This window comes from Letharia lupina, assembly GCF_014066315.1.
Source record: "Letharia lupina isolate WasteWater1 chromosome Unknown contig_13, whole genome shotgun sequence".
Taxonomy (NCBI): domain Eukaryota; kingdom Fungi; phylum Ascomycota; class Lecanoromycetes; order Lecanorales; family Parmeliaceae; genus Letharia; species Letharia lupina.
Genome location: NW_023502982.1, coordinates 444,352 through 461,163, shown reverse-complemented (window position 1 = coordinate 461,163; position 16,812 = coordinate 444,352). Strand labels below are relative to the sequence as shown.

Here is a 16,812-nt window from a genome sequence, read left to right as displayed (position 1 = left end):
AATGCGGCGCCGCGAGATACGGTGGTCGTTCCGAGATCCTTTACCCTCCGAATGGTCATCTTGTTCACTTCTTCCTTGACGCAAACACCTTACTCATACGCCTAAAGCCTCATCATCTCATACACCTGGGGCTTGTCACCCGCCACTCGGTGCTTTCGATGTGCTCTTACCATTTTCTCTCGCAACATCTCAGGGCTTTTTGGACAGTATGGGAGCAGAGCATTGCACTGCATAAACATTGCGAATGTAGCCGGAACTTTTGCCAAAACCGAAGAATCCCGGCTTGGTTTGTGGGGGATCCCAGCTCGATGACGTGCGGTCTTTGCGCAAATGTTTGCTCGGGAAATTTAATGGGCTTGGCTTCGGAAGGCTGTCCAACTTGCACGCTTTTGAACGTCGTTGTCGCATTGTGCGAATCCTAAAGGGGCGGAAGTAACGCCGGAGGATCCACTCTTCTTCTGAGTTTTGGACTCCATCCAGGAATCTGAGAGGTAGACCCTCGCTCTCATGGCCAACTAGCTAAATCTCGCACCTCCCACCCCAGACGATCAACGAATCATCGCATCGCCGTCCCAAAAGCCGCCCGTCACCTCCACATCTCCGGTAGCCAATCGACAAGCGATGACAGCGCCAATATTCGGATCCCTCCCCACCCCCTTGGTGATGTCAGAGGACATCCTGTCGATGCGGATGCCGCAATGCTTACATATCATAGTCCGAGAGACTTTCCCATGGTAAGGAAAAGCTGATAGCTTGTCGCTGTCACATTAGGGCCGAGTCAGCTCTTGGATGATTCGCTTGCGTGACTTGATTAGGCGGACGTGCTTACATTACATTATGCATGGTGGCTTTGCCAGGATCATCTCTCAGAATGCGATTGACCATGATAAACTTTTCCCTCTCTGTGAATCATCCGTCTTTACCGCGCAGCAAACTTTTGAGACCAGTCCTCTTCGTCTGAGTCGGGGAAGGTGGGAGGTAGAGCCTAGGAAGTCAGTATGATACGGTGTGTTTTCAAACATTTACTAACCGTGATAACATACCTATCAAAGCGGTCACACCGCCTTCGATAGCAAACAGCCAACGCCATCCTGCCAGACCATTCTGCTCTCGTAGATGTAGAATTCCGTATGCAAGAAAGGAGGCGATGATGTTGGTAGTGATCAAGGACGTCCAGAAGTATGCAAGCCGAACAGGAAGTTCACTATTCTTGTAGAAATAGCTCAGGTAGAGTAGAACCTACACGTATGACGTAATTTAGCAAGGCGTGCGCTGAATGGAAGTTGCGGCGGAGATGGACTCACATCCGGAATGAAGCCTCTGAGCAAAGAGTCTTGTAAGCTTTCCATTGTCTGACGGCGACTAGCGTACGAAATGAAACATAGCCTTCGAGGAGCCCCAGAAGCGCCCGAGTGACGAAGAAGGTGGTGCGACCTGAAAGATGGCTTTGCGAGCTTGCGACGCCACTGAGATATAGCGTCAGTGGATGAGACCCTCAACCGTACCAATATGGGTAACGTACCTCGATACGAGCATCTGAGCACTTTCGAAGGACAGTGCTTAGCAAACGTTTGATGTTAGAGTCCCATTATCACCCACGGTATCCAGTTATCCGGCCCAATCTTGTTACTGACAAGCTGCGAGGGAAGCTCTGCGAAAAGAAAGGAGCAGTAGAATATTGTCATTCCGTTGTTGTAATCGTCGGTAGTCAGACCAAGGTCCCCTTCAATGTACTTGTCAGCGCTGTCTCAAGACTATAGAGGTGGCAGACATACCAAGCATATTGTCCGACAGGGCTTGATTGATGTTGCCCCTGTCAAGCTGCAAGGCGAAGAACATTATACACGCCCGTAGACAGATTTTCCAATCAAGCTAAGACAGATAATAATCAGTAAAGGCGCATTTCCCTCCTATTAAGCCAAGAACATGACGGAGCTTACCCTGCGGACCAATTTCTTTTCTTCTTCGTCTGACCAAGTTGCATGGAGGTCCAACCTGTGGCGGCCTCCGTACTTCTCAATTGGCTTGTAGATATCGACAGCCCTAGGGTCAGAGAAGACATTCCCGTCGGCATTGTGGTCGTCATCGATCGTTCTGTCGCCTTGGAAATCCTTGAAGGTGGACTTCGACCCCTGGAGCCGACTTGGGACGAAGATGCGGTCGCGACCACTAAACCTCCACCAGGAGTTGGCTTTCCGTGGTGTCTCTTGCTCCGGAGGAGTGAAAGAGCCTTGTGATCGTTCCTCCCCAGATACAACTGCCAGATCTTTGTCACTAGATGAAGACATTCTGTAAATGGATGCTGCTTGCTAGATGCAAGTGAACTACGACTTCATGTACGTCTGTCAATGCTGCCTCGGTGTTTTATATTAGATTATTGCCCGTAAATGGAAATCAAATCGCAGGATCAATCACGACATTGCCTAGGCTGGAAGACGATGTCTAGACTGATCTGCATACTTCCAAAACTGGTAGGAGGTGGTATGAGAATGAGCAATGGGCTAGAGAACATGGGATCTGAATTCACGTGAAGGCTGACAAAAAGTATGCAATGGCTCTGAAAGAGACGAAATCGAATGAAGAGCCATTGACAGGCGCAAAACAGGTGGGTATATAGCTCGTACTGGACACCTGTCCCCAACCCCTTGCCGGGGTACCAACAGGGGTACCAACAGGTACCAACAGGGCCATGATGTCATGTGACCCACTAACCCCCAGTCCCACTGTGGCGAATTATCTGGTATGAGACTGACAAGGCATGACGACAACCACAACGAACGGCACAATTGTATGTAAAGGGGAAGGTACACGGCCATACCACCATCACATTGAAGGCTAATTCAGCCACAACACATGGTGTCATCCGTATTTCCCCCGGTCTCATCGTTGGTGAAGGACATGTGATTCAAGGCCATGGGTCAGCAAATCATTATCCGTTGCGAACCCATCCGCATGGATCACTCTAGCCAGCTGCCGTTTTGAGTAAATCTGCCCTTGTATTGGAAGCCATTGTGGTTTTGCATCCTATAGAATGCGAATTTAGCGTTTGAATTGCGTGCTCGAATACGCGAGAAGGACTTGAGGGATTTCGGGGGGTATAGGAAACAATCAAAGGCGAGTTATTACACGTTGACTATGCAGTTCCCTTTGTATCATCTACAAACATCTTCACCTAGAAGTATATTCGAGTAGCAAGGGTGAGCAAAGTGAAGCTGCGTTGAATAGCCTTTCGGTTCTTACTAGATCAAGACTAGTAGTTTTACAGGGAGCCAACTGAGGTAACGCTTACTCGTACCGCGTATTAAATCTCCAATTGTCGGCTTGCAATGTCACCTTGATTCTGAATTACTCTCTCCATCCATCTTCTGAACTTCTGAATACAAGTCGCCATCCGACGCTTTGCTGAAAATCCTATCTTCCGCAGTTGCATTCGCAGTATCATGAGGCGGAATCCAACCCGGGAAAGGTCATACTACCTCGGGCTTCGTGATAACAGACTTTCTTCGCTTTTTGCACCGGGTTGCAGCAACTCGAAAGAAGCTCTATCTACGTCCGTCCAGAAGACGCAATTTGATCAGCATCTGGCGTGAGACGGGCGCGAGCTCTGATAGAACGAGATGCCGTGCTTGCATTAGCGTTTTCTGCACTTCAAACGCAATACTGGCGATCTCTCAGGTAGTTCTGGCAGCTTGCTAATAGCTACACAAAAAGAACCCCGGACTTGTCACATATGCAAAGAAATACCAACATAACCAATGACCCACAAGGGCAAAGTGGCCGATATGGTTGGCATTGTTGGCTTCATGATGCGCTCAACTTAGGATGACCCTTGGAGTAAGTCCTTGCGTCTATCACATCACGTTGAGTGGCAGTCTAGAATTGTCCTCGACCTTCCCTAGGCAGCTTCGGCATTTTGTCTAGAACGCACGCGTGACCAAGCTCTTGCATGAGCGGGGTTCATGTCATGGCGAAACCGGCAGTTCGATTGCGAGTGGCTGTTCTTAAACCCATAACCAGACCTATATGTAGACAAATTTCCCGGGTTTGCCATCATTAAGCCACGTCCATTGGCTTCGTAACCCATCAACTGCCCGAAAGAATTGGTCCAAGACCTCAAAACCTTTTCAGACTCTGAGATCATGGCACCTCATGCGGATGATACAACTTTTGATTCTGAGATTCCGGTACCCACAAAAGCACTTCCTACGAACGGTGATACTCAAGCTCAACCGGCTTCTAACGGGAATGCCAAAGAGAACGCCGCAGCAGCCTCAAACGGCGAAGCGAAAGAGATTCCTGGGCCAACGCATCATGAGTCTCCCAGTCCTCCACTGGAGCTCAAGGGCGTTCTCAACGAGTTTAAGTCTTTCGACGTGACTCCAGTCATTGGCAAAGAATTCCCAGAAGCCAAGCTCGCCGATTGGCTTAGGGCCCCCAATTCTGATGAGCTGATCAGAGATTTGGCTATTACGAGTCTGTTCGTCTCCGATCATAGTACAGGGTCGTCAACTGACAGCTGTCTAAACAGTCTCCCAACGCGGTGTCGTCTTTTTTCGAGCCCAAGACGGTCTAGATGACAGCCTCCAAAAAGAACTCGCGCAGCGCCTTGGCGAACTCTCCGGAAAACCAGCATCGTCCAAGCTGCATATTCATCCGGTCATCAACTCGGGCCGCGACGACGGCGGAGGAGATGACGAGGTCAGCATCATTAGTTCTCGCCAGCTCAAGAAGCTTTACAAAGGTCAATTCATGTTTGCGGGTGAGAAAAGGCAGAGTGGAAAAGAGGGATGGCACTCGGACATCACATTCGAGCCCGTGAGAACATTCAGCCCAAGTCTCGATTCCAACTCGTCTACGTCGACTAATAGCATTCGAATACCCACAGGTGCCAAGTGACTATGCCATTCTGCGGCTTGTCGAGCTCCCAGGTACCGGAGGAGGTATATCTTCCCCCCTTCTAGTGGCCTCTGATTTTGCAATGCTGACAATGAATCACCACCAGACACCCTCTGGGCTTCCGGCTACGAGCTCTACGACCGCCTTTCCAGCCCCTACCAAAAGTTCCTGGAGACCCTAACCGCCACCTACGCGCAGCCCAAATTCAACGAGACCGCCAAAAACGGCGACTTCAAACTCTACTCCGCCCCCCGCGGCTCCCCCTACAACATCGGCGAAGAACTCTCCGCTATCCATCCGGTCATCCGCACGAACCCTGTCACAGGCTGGAAATCCGTCTTCGCAGTCGGCACCCACGTGCAGCACGTCAACGACGTGACACCCTTGGAATCGAAAGCGCTGCTGGAGTGGTTCGTGAAATTAATTGTGGATAACCATGATTTGCAGGTTCGACATCGCTGGCAGAACCCGAATGACGTGGCAATTTGGGATAACAGAAGTGTTTATCATGCCGCGACGCCAGATTATGAGGGGTTGGGCGAGAGGTTGGGTCATAGGGCGGTTAGTATTGGGGAGAAACCGTTTTTGGACGTTGGGAGTAAGTCGAGGCAGGAGGCATTGCAAGGCTTGCCCAAAGAAGGGAACGGGACTGTCGAATAGCCCAGGGGAGTCCTCAGATACGCAGGTTCAAGCAATCTACACACCAGACTAGAAATCTCAGCACTGCCTTGAAAGCCGCACCCACCTCTCTTGTATTTTTCCTACCCGATATTATAACCTTCAAACGGAGCAAGATCCAAAAGCGCCAAGAGGCAGGCAAGACACCAAAAAGCAGGGTGTTCTCGGGTGTTGGCGATTATGCGAAGAGGTCCTGCCGTCATACGTAGAAGTGGTCCGAATGAGGATTTCTGGACGTCAACCTCATCATTCGTAATATTGGTATTGGCAAGATACAGAAGACTCCTGCCGCTGCAACTGCCAATCAAATCTGACAGTTCGCCTCTTGTAGACAGGAGATGCCATCTCCAGAAGTCAGTCCTCCACCCCTCAAACGCCGCCGTATCTCCGATCCAAAAATTCACCATCCCTCTCCACCATCCCTCCCATCCATTTCCGCCCATGACTTGCCCTCCACATCCACAGATGACAGTCTCCACATCTACTCCTGGAACATCAACGGCATCAACCCCTTCCTTCCCCCCTCTACCCCACCAATCACCAACTTCCTCAAGCCAACCTCTGCCCCGAACACCCTCTCGAACCCCGCACCGCCAAAACCCTCACTCCGCGCAAACCTCAAGAGGTGGAAATGGCCCCACATCCTCTGCCTCCAGGAAGTCAAGATCGCCCCGACCGACACGAAGACCCAAGCCTCGGTCCGCCGCGCCGTCAACGCGCCCCTAGACTCCGCCGATGACAACGACGGCGACCGCCACCTCTACGATGCCCATTTCGGCCTTCCGCGGGACAAACACAACGCTACCGGCTTCGGGGGCAAGGTGTATGGCGTCTGCACGCTCGTACGGCGCGATGTACCCGAGCCTACGACGAGGACGGTAGGATGGGATCTCGAAGGGCGGGTGTTGTTGGTCGAGATACCGGGATGGAGCGTGATGGTTGCGAATGTCTACGCGGTCAATGGCACCACGAACGACTACCGCGACCCTGCTACGGGAAAGGTGGTCGGCGACAGACATGATCGGAAACGTATCTTCCACTCCCTGCTGAGGGATGAGGTTCGTCGGTACGAGGACAAAGGGTGGGATGTCGTTGTCGCCGGTGACATCAACGTCTCGCGCTCGGTCATCGATTCCTTCCCGCGGTTACGGATGGGCGAAGAGCACGTGCGGAACCGGGCTGATTTCGAAGAGAAGTTCATGAGGGATCTGGGCATGGTCGATACGTTCCGCTTGGTGCATGGGCCGCGGAGGAAATTCACTTATAGGCCTAGGGATAAGCCGTGGGGCTCGGGTGGGGACAGGGTGGATTTGATACTGGTGACGAGAGGGTTGGAAGCTCGACGCGGGGTCAGGGGGGCGGATGTGTTGGATAGTGAGGAGGAGAGGGGACCGAGTGATCACGTGCCCTTGTTTGTGGAGCTTGGGGTTGGCCGGGTGGAACGCGTGGATGGAGGTACGGGTGAGGGTGAGGGTGGGGAGGGGGAGGTTGGGTTGGATGAGCGGATAGAGGTCTAGGAGGATAAGAACTTTGAATAGCGAGTATAAGAGCTTGTTGGCAGCAAGCCAAAAGGCACAAATTATCCTGGGCCAGTGCACATGAGCAGTGAAAATGTAGGCTTTGACAAAGCCACGGGATCCTAGCCGTCAACTTGCCTCGCGAATTATAACATCCTTTCAAGTCTGCGGTCTTTTATCTAATGGGTGAAGGTGAGAACGCGTCGCTTTGTCCCATAACTCAATACCGTTGGCTCATCCCTACGCCATTTAACGGAATTTCCTCTACATTAACCACGGCCAGACTTTCCTCCGTGTTTTTCCACCATCACCATCACCACCACCACCACCATGGACCAGACATACGCGGAAAGAAGAAAGAGCAAGTCCACCAGGGCCAGTTTCCTCGGCGCCGGCGCCGGAGCCATCATAGGTGATGCGCTACTCGGACCCGGTGTCGGCGCGCTCAACGCTGGTCGCGAGCTCGCATTCCAAAACCCTCGAAGTACAGCATCCTCGATGGCGAATGATGAGTCTAAAAGCTTTCTTAATTTCTTTCGCCCTACTCATCATCGGTGACCGCACAAGCGTACTTTCTTCCGTAAGTGTATCGAGTCTGCATCTGTCCGGACGAGGTTGACCGATTCTAAACGCTGGATTGGAAGACGGCTGAACACACGTCGGGATCGAGGAGCGGTGGATAAGTCCCAGATCTCGGGCGGATTTTGATGTTATTGTTGCCGACAGGTGACCAAAGATGAGCAAGTACTGAGCTGTGTGGGGTCGGTCTCGGCGATCTTCAAGACTGACAGCCAAGGCGCTGGCTTTGTCATTGGCGGAGGCTTCGATTGTTATGCCGGCCGGCTGTGATTGGACTATTGGTGTATATATCATGAATGCAAGGGCTTGTCATGCTCAGAAGTATTTCCTGTTACCCACTCAGGAGGTAGTATTTCTACCGAAGGTCGATGAGGGAGATGTTTAAAGATTGTGATACGTGGGAGCTCCGCTCAGATAGAACAATGGACTAGAAGGTATCTTGAAGAAGATCAGCGACAATGTTGTCTCGTGGGCCAGACGTCCGTGCGTCACTGAAACCAGTTTTTCTTTGAAAGCGGCTGGCTGAAAATGCTGATCTTCACGATATCCAATCGCCAAAGTCGTGTAATCGAAAGTGGCTGGCTGAAAGAGGAAGGTCTCGAATCTAGTTATCCGTGGCCGTCTGAAAGGCTTCATGTTCTTGACACCTTCTTCGCAATCATTCGTGCCGCATACCGCGGAGGTTCGTGTGGCTGGCTGAACCGGCCTTGCTGTTGACGACGTCAGCAAGTGTCGCCTTGAGGTCGATCTGTTTCATCAAGCAAATGGCTGGTTGCGTAGAAATGATAGGACTTCGCACGAGTAATCATATATTCCTGGCGTCACTTGTGATCCTTGAACGACCCGTCTCTTCATCATGCGTAGCAAAGCTGGTTATCTTGTTCTTTCCCTGGTCCCATCAAGGGAAACCACATCTTCTCTGCCGGCGAAGTCTCAATCAACAACGCAGGCAAGGAAGGACCACATCATAAGAACGAACAGGTCAAGCTTACAACACCCACAATCCTTCGAGTAGGTGCGCTCCGGTCTTCATGTCCGGTACACCGACTGACTTGAATGTCCTTGCCGTCTGCTTTCGCCACCTCGAGTTTGAAAAACCCCTCGTCATCAATACAGAAGACAAGCAGCTTGAGAAAGAAAAGGTCCGGACGACGAAAACGAGGAAAAATCTTCATCGACCACCTACATCCAGAAAATGTCACGAGAGTGCAAAAAGGTCAAAGCGTTCCGAGACAAAGAATGGTTCGTGTTGTCCGGCGAATTTTCTCTCTCGACTCCAGAGGTTATGTGAGGAGCTAGACAAGGCGGAGGAGCTGTAGGGCACAACGATCAAGGAACTTGAAAATGAAATCAATGCCGGCGTGAACGTCTTTCCAGACGAGAATGCTTCTGTAAGGAGCAGGTGGAAAGCTTCTTCATCGAGCAAACTTTGCTTAAGTTCCCAAATTTCCTCATAGACACGCGAGAGATTGATCGAGCTCCGTGGATAGAAACAGGGCGGCATGCTCTCGGTTCTACCAGGTGCGAGAGCATCGGAAGGCGCACTCCCAGGAGGTGAGCGGACGGAAGCGACGGCTTGATACTTTACTTTAGCGAGTTTGTGTGTATGAATAGGGAATGAAGCTTAGGTCGTAGTCTTGGTCTGAATATCATCATGTGCGTGTAGGCTTAATTCTAAAAATTCGCAGATATTTCGGAATAAAGGTCACGCATTGCTGGCTTTAGCTTAGTTTGAATCGGTGATGCACAGACCCTAGGCCATTGAATTGTGTGTTTCAGTATCCATACATAGCTCGCTGATCTTTTCTTGTAGCTCGTCTACCTGCTTCAACAGGGAGCCGGAGGGCCCGCCATGGAATGTGCATTGGAGTCAGATTTTGGACCAACCAGTGCGGCCTGAGCCCAGTTACTGCGGAGCTCATCGCAGCCATTGTAGATGATACAGATTTGGAATCAGGTTAAGTACAGTGAGTGGTGTGTAGCTTGCATGAATTATTCTATCTCAGAGCTCCCCTGGGCCAGTATTTGTACCCCTCACAAATTAGGTGGTTGTTCCAACAGGTGGCTGGGGGGAGGCTGGGAACCTTATTTCGACAAGTTGGGCAGATGTGTATGATTGTCGATAGGATTAAATCGCTGTACCAAGAGGAGTTCTCGCTATGACTGAAGGGGCTCGGTTCCGTCACGCAATACCTACCACAGTATCCAACGAATCGGCAACGCAAGGGTGCGAGAAGAGTCAGGTAAAATGTATCGTTAAGCCTCGTTGCACATTGCTAAAGTTCTGGTATCCAAGTATTCCGATATCCCATTCACGTCTTTCGAACTCTATCAATCCCACCCCGCTACTTCGCCTCCCCGTACATGCGCATCCCAGCTTGTACAGGCCTTAGAATCCCCTTCCCTTCCAGCTCCGACAATAAGGCCAGTAATCGGAGATCCGTCTCGGGCGGGCTCAACATAGACAGAGAGACCGGTAGGAACATCTCAGCCTCTGTGACGCGCGACTGGCATGGCACTTCTCCGACAGGGACGGTGCAATCCGGACACCCTGACAGGTAGCTTAGGCTGTAGATCGAGAAAGAGGAGAAGAATAAGGGTCCTTTGTCCGGGTCATCGCGGTAGGTTGGGGAGCCCCAGCTCTGGGGGAAGATGAGCAAGGGAAACTCGTCTTCGGCCGATCTGGCGAGGACGATCTCTCTGAACCACTGCGAGAACGTTTTGGCGGATTGTACTGCGGTTTCGTATTGCAGGGTGGTGGTCGATCGGCCGTGGTCTTGTCGAGCTTTGACTACGGCGTCGATGAATGGTGAGCGGCCATTGTTTGTGGCCTTGAAATCAGCTATGAATGGATCGATGGTGTTCCGGACGCAGGAGTGGGTAGTAAGCACTGTGTATATCCCGCCAGTGGCCTTGTCCAAGCTTTGATCCTGTCCGGCGGGACGAGTTTGCCGCCACAAGTCATCGAGATTGAATGGGCTCCGGGTGCATTTGAGGTGTGATTCAAGCTTTTGGATGGTCTCCTCGAAGAGTTCCTCAACGTCTGCCGCAGAGCCTGGTTCGCCGGGATACGGGAACCAACGACGCGAGTCTTGAGGCTTGGTGTCCTTGGCTCGGACGGGGTATAGAAGCTTATATTTCACTCGGGGTTTCAATGGGACCGAGGACAACTCCATCAAGCTTTTCACGACGGCTTCCACGACGGGAGCAGATCGAGCGAACACTCCAACGCTGTCAAGGAGCGGCGACACCGAATATATGCCTGCAGTCGAGACGACGTTGGTGGAAGCTCGCATGCCATACGTGCCACAAACACCTGCCGGGTGTCGAATGGAGCCCCCGGTGTCAGTTCCGATGGTGAAGTCGAGCCAAGGGTAGGCAGCAGAAGCGACAGCGGAGCCGGCGCTTGAAGAAGAGGGTGATTGGTACGAGTCGCCGCGGGGGTTGAAGGGGGCAAGGTAGTCAGTCCTAACAAAGCGAATGAGTAATTGTAATACATCAATGACGCTAAAAACCAGCCACCCAGGATACGTGCTGAGGAGCTTATCATTCAGTCAGTCGAGAATGTCAATTAGAATTCAAAAGGCCTCTTAGCGGGCGTAATCACTGTGGCCAAATCCAAGATTTGAGAGCCTCCTCGGCCGTCAATATGGTTGCCGTATCCTTGTAGGGCATATATGTACGAAAGAGAAGAGTATGGTGGAAATTGAAGAAGGAAACTGTACCATTGTATGGGTGCTTCCCCCTCAGCAAATTGGGTTGTCTTCGTCTTGCCCACTAGAACCGCACCTGCATCGATGAGGCGGTCGACGCACCGAGCTGAAGAAGGCCGGCCCGGGTAGAGCCTCCGATAGCTGCGGTTTCCAAGACCTGTTTCGAGACCGGCCACATCAATGATGTCTTTGACAGCGAAACGTAACTTGATATCAATCAGCTAATACCATCCAGTATCTTACTTTCCGCTGAAAACCATACCCCTGCTAAGGGTTTTGTAGGTGTACACTCTGTGTCAAGTCTTGAAGGGACAGCTATACGACCCTAATTAAAGTCAGCGAATCCGCCCTCGTCAAGTCAGATTTTCGCACCCCTGTGATGAGCCACTGGGAAGAATGAAGCTGAGCGCTGGATGTGAGAGATCCTCCAATGAACGCGCTGCAATCATCTTCGTATAAACGCGATACATGAAAAATCTCTCCAGTTGATGGCCGGATTGCATAAGGACCGGTCAGCAGTTGAGTAGCCTCTAATTCTAAGAGAACAGAGGCCCCATCTTGCGCAACACATATTTTCGAAGTCTGGGATTTTTGGAGTATGACGACTGTTGACAAATGTTACATTGTTAGCAATCCTTGGTTGCAGTTTTGGTACGACGGCTAGCCTCACCCTCGAGAAACGCCGGCGTCCAAACATCATCACGGAGAACAAATTTGGCACTAATAGCATCCAGGTCTTCCTTGTAAAGCTGGTCTTTCGACCAATTGATTACTGTGCACGGAAGCAGGTTTTCTTGGAGGCCATTGGAAAGCCTGTCCGTGGGCTTGGAAGGCTGAAAAGAAATTACGTGGGCTGGGGCTTGATCAAGATAATAATCAATTCCACCGAAAGTTATAACAGTGGTAGTACGTTGTTGATAAACCTTCGAGTCGTGTGTCTCTTGGATTGCTTGCACAATAGTAGACATGATGGTGTTTCCCACCTCAAAGTAGGGCGAAGTCAGACTGCAATGCGAGATCAACCCCTCAAAGTCCGAGCTGTTCGTCGCCTCGGTCGGAAGCGAGTGGTAATTTTAGCTGCATGGAAGAGCGCCTAGGCCCAAAAAACGATGCTGCATTGGGACAGATCTTCTCAGCGTAGCACAGCAGTGGTGATGATAGAAAGCGTGTAGATTCAGTGGTGGGGCCATCAGCTATTATGTAGCTGATGGAGAACAAAGCCACGGCTATCTATGGCTAACTACATGAAAGGAACAATGATGGAATATGCATGGAAGGATGGAAGGATGTAGGAAGGACGCATGCATAGAAGGAACTAGACACGCTGACAGATCTTACCTGCGGTGGCGATCAATCATGCTCTGTAATCCAGAAATAATTTCCGCCATCTCCGGCAAGCGGCAAGGTTGCTCGGTAAGACCACTTGGAATCTCAGGAGTAACTTCGATATCATATGATTTGTCGATGACAGAGAGAGGTAGTGATGCCTGCACAGGACGGCACCTAAGCCGGGTTGCAATGGTCTTGGATAAGGGCGGTTAAGCTACCCGGAAAGCCTCCTTCCCGTATATTTCAGCACAGAAAATCAAGTCGCACGAGCTAAAGAATTGATGTTAATGCACCGGAAGACATCTGGATTCACTTGCCAAACAAAGACATGTTAGAAGAGCTTTTGGGATTTGAATCGAGCCACAAAAAAAAAGACCAGCTGTCAATGGGGGTTGGACTCGAAATGACGGGTGACATTGCCTGCCCCTATAAGGCTGGAGGATCAAAAAGCAAGGTCCACAGGGCTATGTGTGCTGATCAGCTCAGGATTGCAGGATCGAATTGGTGTGATGGTGGGTAGTAATTGTCGATCCTAGCCGCTACATAAGGTGCGCGGGCTCCTACAGCATGTAACTTTCTCATCATCGCTGAGCCTCCTGGAGAATAGGTGCTTCTGGTAGAAGTTCGTACAAAGTGAATTACAAGATAGCATCATTGAAGATTCCTATTCCTTGATGGCGAGCAAGTTAGCTGGCAGGCACCCATCGGAAGATTCTCGACAGGAACTTGACCTGATCCTTAATGGAGACCATGAGAATTGTTTCCATGCCCAAGATCACTTCACGGTGGACAACTCCATAGGGCACGTCTTCGATGTGATTAGCGGCAATGGGATCATGAGGTCTGATGTTGGCGGTGATGAATTGGTTGAGATTGTTAAGGTTAGCTACCTAGTCTACCGTCCCTTAGCCTGCCTTAGACTTGCGCGGGTATTTTTTCTTTTCTAGGGACCCCGCCGCCCGGGTCCTTAGAGCAAGGATAAAGCCGATAACCCCTGGCGCATACTTTTGGTTAACGCTGCGACAGAACGACCGACCCGGGAGCTATGATACAAGAGTCATGCAAGTAACCTGGTTCCCCCTGTTGCCAGAGGCTAGCAAGATGATTCCAAGCACAATGATCCAAGAGATCTAACGGATTTTCCTGTGTCTACATAGTTTTGTCGATTGCGTTCAGAAGGATCAGGAGAGGCTTTCTGTCACCTCAGCCCATCTCCGCTCCATCTTTGATACGTTCGACATCTCTCCACGCTTTGCGGGCTTCATATCCCGTCAGCATATGCCGGGAAGTGCCACGCGTTTTGATCAATCCACGTATAAGCCGCACCAGCACGGTAGGTGCCACAGCTGGTGTGAACCTTTCCTATCAAGCAGACCATGAGCCCTGATCATCACGACAGAGCTGTGGTACTCTGCCGTAATTCGATCGAACTGGCTTCACGGAGATGAAACAGCCCGCGATCTTTCTCGCAAGGTGGCCGATTGGAGACGCTTCTCTCTATGGTCCAAGTACGACCTGTTCACCAAGAGGCTGCATGTTCTTGTGCTAGGATGGCCACCGGCAATGAGAGAAAACTTCCAATCCATATTTCAGGGAAAAACCGGTCTACAATTACAGCGACATCCAATGATCCTCCACGCATACTTTGCTAGAGCTCTCCTGCACCAATCATACGATTTCTTGCACGAGTTTTCGGATCCTCTGTACGAGTGGGCAAGTATTACCCTTTTGACCCTGGCTTGACCTTTCGGTATTGAAGACGTTGACTAATCCATCAATGTGGGAGTTCAGGAGTTCAAAGCTCAGCAATTGAAAACGGCTAATGATTACACAAAGAGGGTACAGATCTTCCTAGCGTTTTCGCGGCAGATCCAACAAATCTCCACTGACTATGACGTTCTTGATGGAACCCTCGAGCATTTAAGAAGACAGAATCAGTGGTTTGAGGATAACCTTTTTTCAACGGCCATTCCAAGAATCGCTTCAGCGACCTCTATGCGGGATGAAACGGAGCTGCGTGCACCGCTCCGAGAGACATTCAACTCTTTCCTGAGAGAAGCAAAGCTTATTCGCACCTATAGCAACCTCTACAATGAGAAAACCAAGATTGGTGTCAGTGAAGGCTTTGCGATGGTCAACCAACGAGACGCGGAAGTTTGTGAGCACGAGTCCAGCTTGGCAGGTTTCCGCTAATACTCTCTCCAAGGTGAATCTCAGAATGGCAACCGAATCCACACAAATCGCACGCGCTTCCCATCAAGACAGCCGAGCACTCCGCATCATCCAGATCTTTTCGATGCTTTTCTTGCCTGCCTCCCTCGTCAGCAGTATCTTTGGCATGGGCTTTTTCAGCACTTCCCAAGGGACCGATGGCCAGGCAATTTTCACAATTAGCAGTAGGTGGTGGTTGTACATAGCGATCAGCGTTCCCTTGACGGTTTTGTGTTTAATGTTCATGGGCTTTTACAACATAGTATCCAACTTGATGGCAAGACGAAAACTCCATTTAGACACGGAGAAAGTACCTTTGAGTGAGGTTAAAGCGGAATGAAAACAGGCGATATACGTTGTAACAACAATGTGGTTTTAGATACATCATCAACGCTGCCATACAACTCTCCCAGAAACGGACAAGAAATGAGACACAGGTGGGAGTAGATTCCAGAACCTTTAGCATTCTGAACTTTCCTGCTTAGATGGCGAGGTTTTCCTCTTCAACTCACCCTGGCCAAGATGAAGAGAGGAAGAGGAAGAGGAGAGAAGTACCGGCAGCCGTCCACCTTGAGCCGAGGAAAAACGACGTCTCGGGAGCCCAGCGTGTGACTACACCAAGCGGAGTAGCCATGTTGCCACGCAGCAGAAATGCAAAGTTTAGAGACCCATCGATGTCCGCATGATTCCGGCGGTGGTATGGGATCCCATGCCTGGCGCGTATGTCGCCGGCGGATTTTTCAATCAGGTAGGTGGTTTTCAGAACTCGATTGAGCCTCCCTCAATCCACATGACTTCTGATAAAGGGAAGGCTACGAGGCTGGTTCAGAAGAAGAAGAACACGAGGCTGAATCAGAAGAAGAAGAAGACGATGCAAGGCTGCGATTCGTACCCCGCGGTACATCGTGGTTATTGGGCCTTGATCGAAGTTGAAGGGTGGTGTGGGCTCGACCGAGACGCAGAGGCGTGCGGTGATCTGCATAGGCACGGCACTGTCTGCATTTTGCACGGCCGAGCCCTGCCCACCATTGATACCGGGGCTCTTGCCTCTCACTGACCAACCCATATCCTGCTACAAAATGTTTCAATCAATACCGTACTCTTTTCCACTTCCTGCCTTGATATTAACTACATACTCGATCATGATGTCCAGAGTGAAATCTAGACGGTGTAAGCAATTGATTCGCTTCATGATGCCTATTCTCGCGCACTGACAGAGAATGATGCTAGGAGATACAGCTACTTGCTTACGCGGCTCCTTCGGGAAGAATGGAAGAGCACGAAATACAAATACCTTCGGCGAATCTTGACGACCACTTTAATAATAGGAATGCCCAGCAGAACCTCAAAGATACTGACAGTCGTAGCAGTCCTGGGACGCATGTTGGACCTTTTCAGAGCAGGGATGATGTAGATCGCCATGTTGTGGATGCTGCGATCGTTGCTGATTCCCATGAACATAATGAGGAACCAACCAAGTCGCAATCTGAAGGAGTCGCAAGATTGCTGTGTTGCGCGGACTCCTGCTTGTACTACCTCTTTCAACCTCGATCCTGATCCTTTCCTCAAGCTGTTCCAAGTATATTGGGCAGATTCGACGCTCCACATCAAAGGTTGACATTACAAGCGTTACAGTTCTTGTCCAAGGGTCATGAAAGCTTGATGGGAATGTCTTTGATGGCCATGGTACTGCACCGCCTACATTGATCATACGATGCATTCCGACCGACAGAACAAGAATCACGAAGCCGGTAGAGGATCATAGAAGAATGACTGAAAGATTGCACAAGGGGAATACTATCGCAACTCGAGAAGAGCGTTCGGTTCCTCATTTCTGCGCACTTACACAGTTTGCGACAGAAGAGGACGCCGACCTTGCAGCCGTCCAG

The 16,812-nt window shown here is 50.6% G+C and overlaps 3 protein-coding genes across 3 annotated transcripts; 1 reads left to right on the top strand and 2 right to left on the bottom strand.

Moving 5' to 3' along the window:
• Positions 1 to 586: 586 nt before the first annotated feature.
• HO133_001624 (uncharacterized protein) lies at positions 587 to 2,288 on the bottom strand (the record flags this gene model as incomplete). Its single annotated transcript, XM_037292552.1, has 10 exons — positions 587 to 656; positions 707 to 759; positions 924 to 985; positions 1,044 to 1,239; positions 1,305 to 1,362; positions 1,418 to 1,466; positions 1,523 to 1,536; positions 1,600 to 1,723; positions 1,776 to 1,872; positions 1,941 to 2,288. 10 exons carry the CDS (start codon positions 2,286 to 2,288, stop codon positions 587 to 589), a joined length of 1,071 nt encoding a protein of 356 aa, XP_037151091.1.
• Positions 2,289 to 4,139: 1,851 nt separating this feature from the next.
• HO133_001623 (uncharacterized protein) lies at positions 4,140 to 7,091 on the top strand (the record flags this gene model as incomplete). Its single annotated transcript, XM_037292551.1, is given in 6 exon segments — positions 4,140 to 4,473; positions 4,529 to 4,815; positions 4,886 to 4,940; positions 5,003 to 5,494; positions 5,509 to 5,764; positions 5,906 to 7,091. The coding sequence occupies 6 exon segments, from the start codon at positions 4,140 to 4,142 to the stop codon at positions 7,089 to 7,091; spliced, it is 2,610 nt and encodes an 869-aa protein (XP_037151090.1).
• A 2,924-nt stretch (positions 7,092 to 10,015) lies between these two features.
• Positions 10,016 to 12,351, bottom strand: HO133_001622 (uncharacterized protein; the record flags this gene model as incomplete). The annotated part of the gene is made up of 4 exons (XM_037292550.1): positions 10,016 to 11,138; positions 11,396 to 11,589; positions 11,646 to 11,674; positions 12,054 to 12,351. The coding sequence occupies 4 exons, from the start codon at positions 12,349 to 12,351 to the stop codon at positions 10,016 to 10,018; spliced, it is 1,644 nt and encodes a 547-aa protein (XP_037151089.1).
• Between the last annotated feature and the right edge of the window lie 4,461 nt (positions 12,352 to 16,812).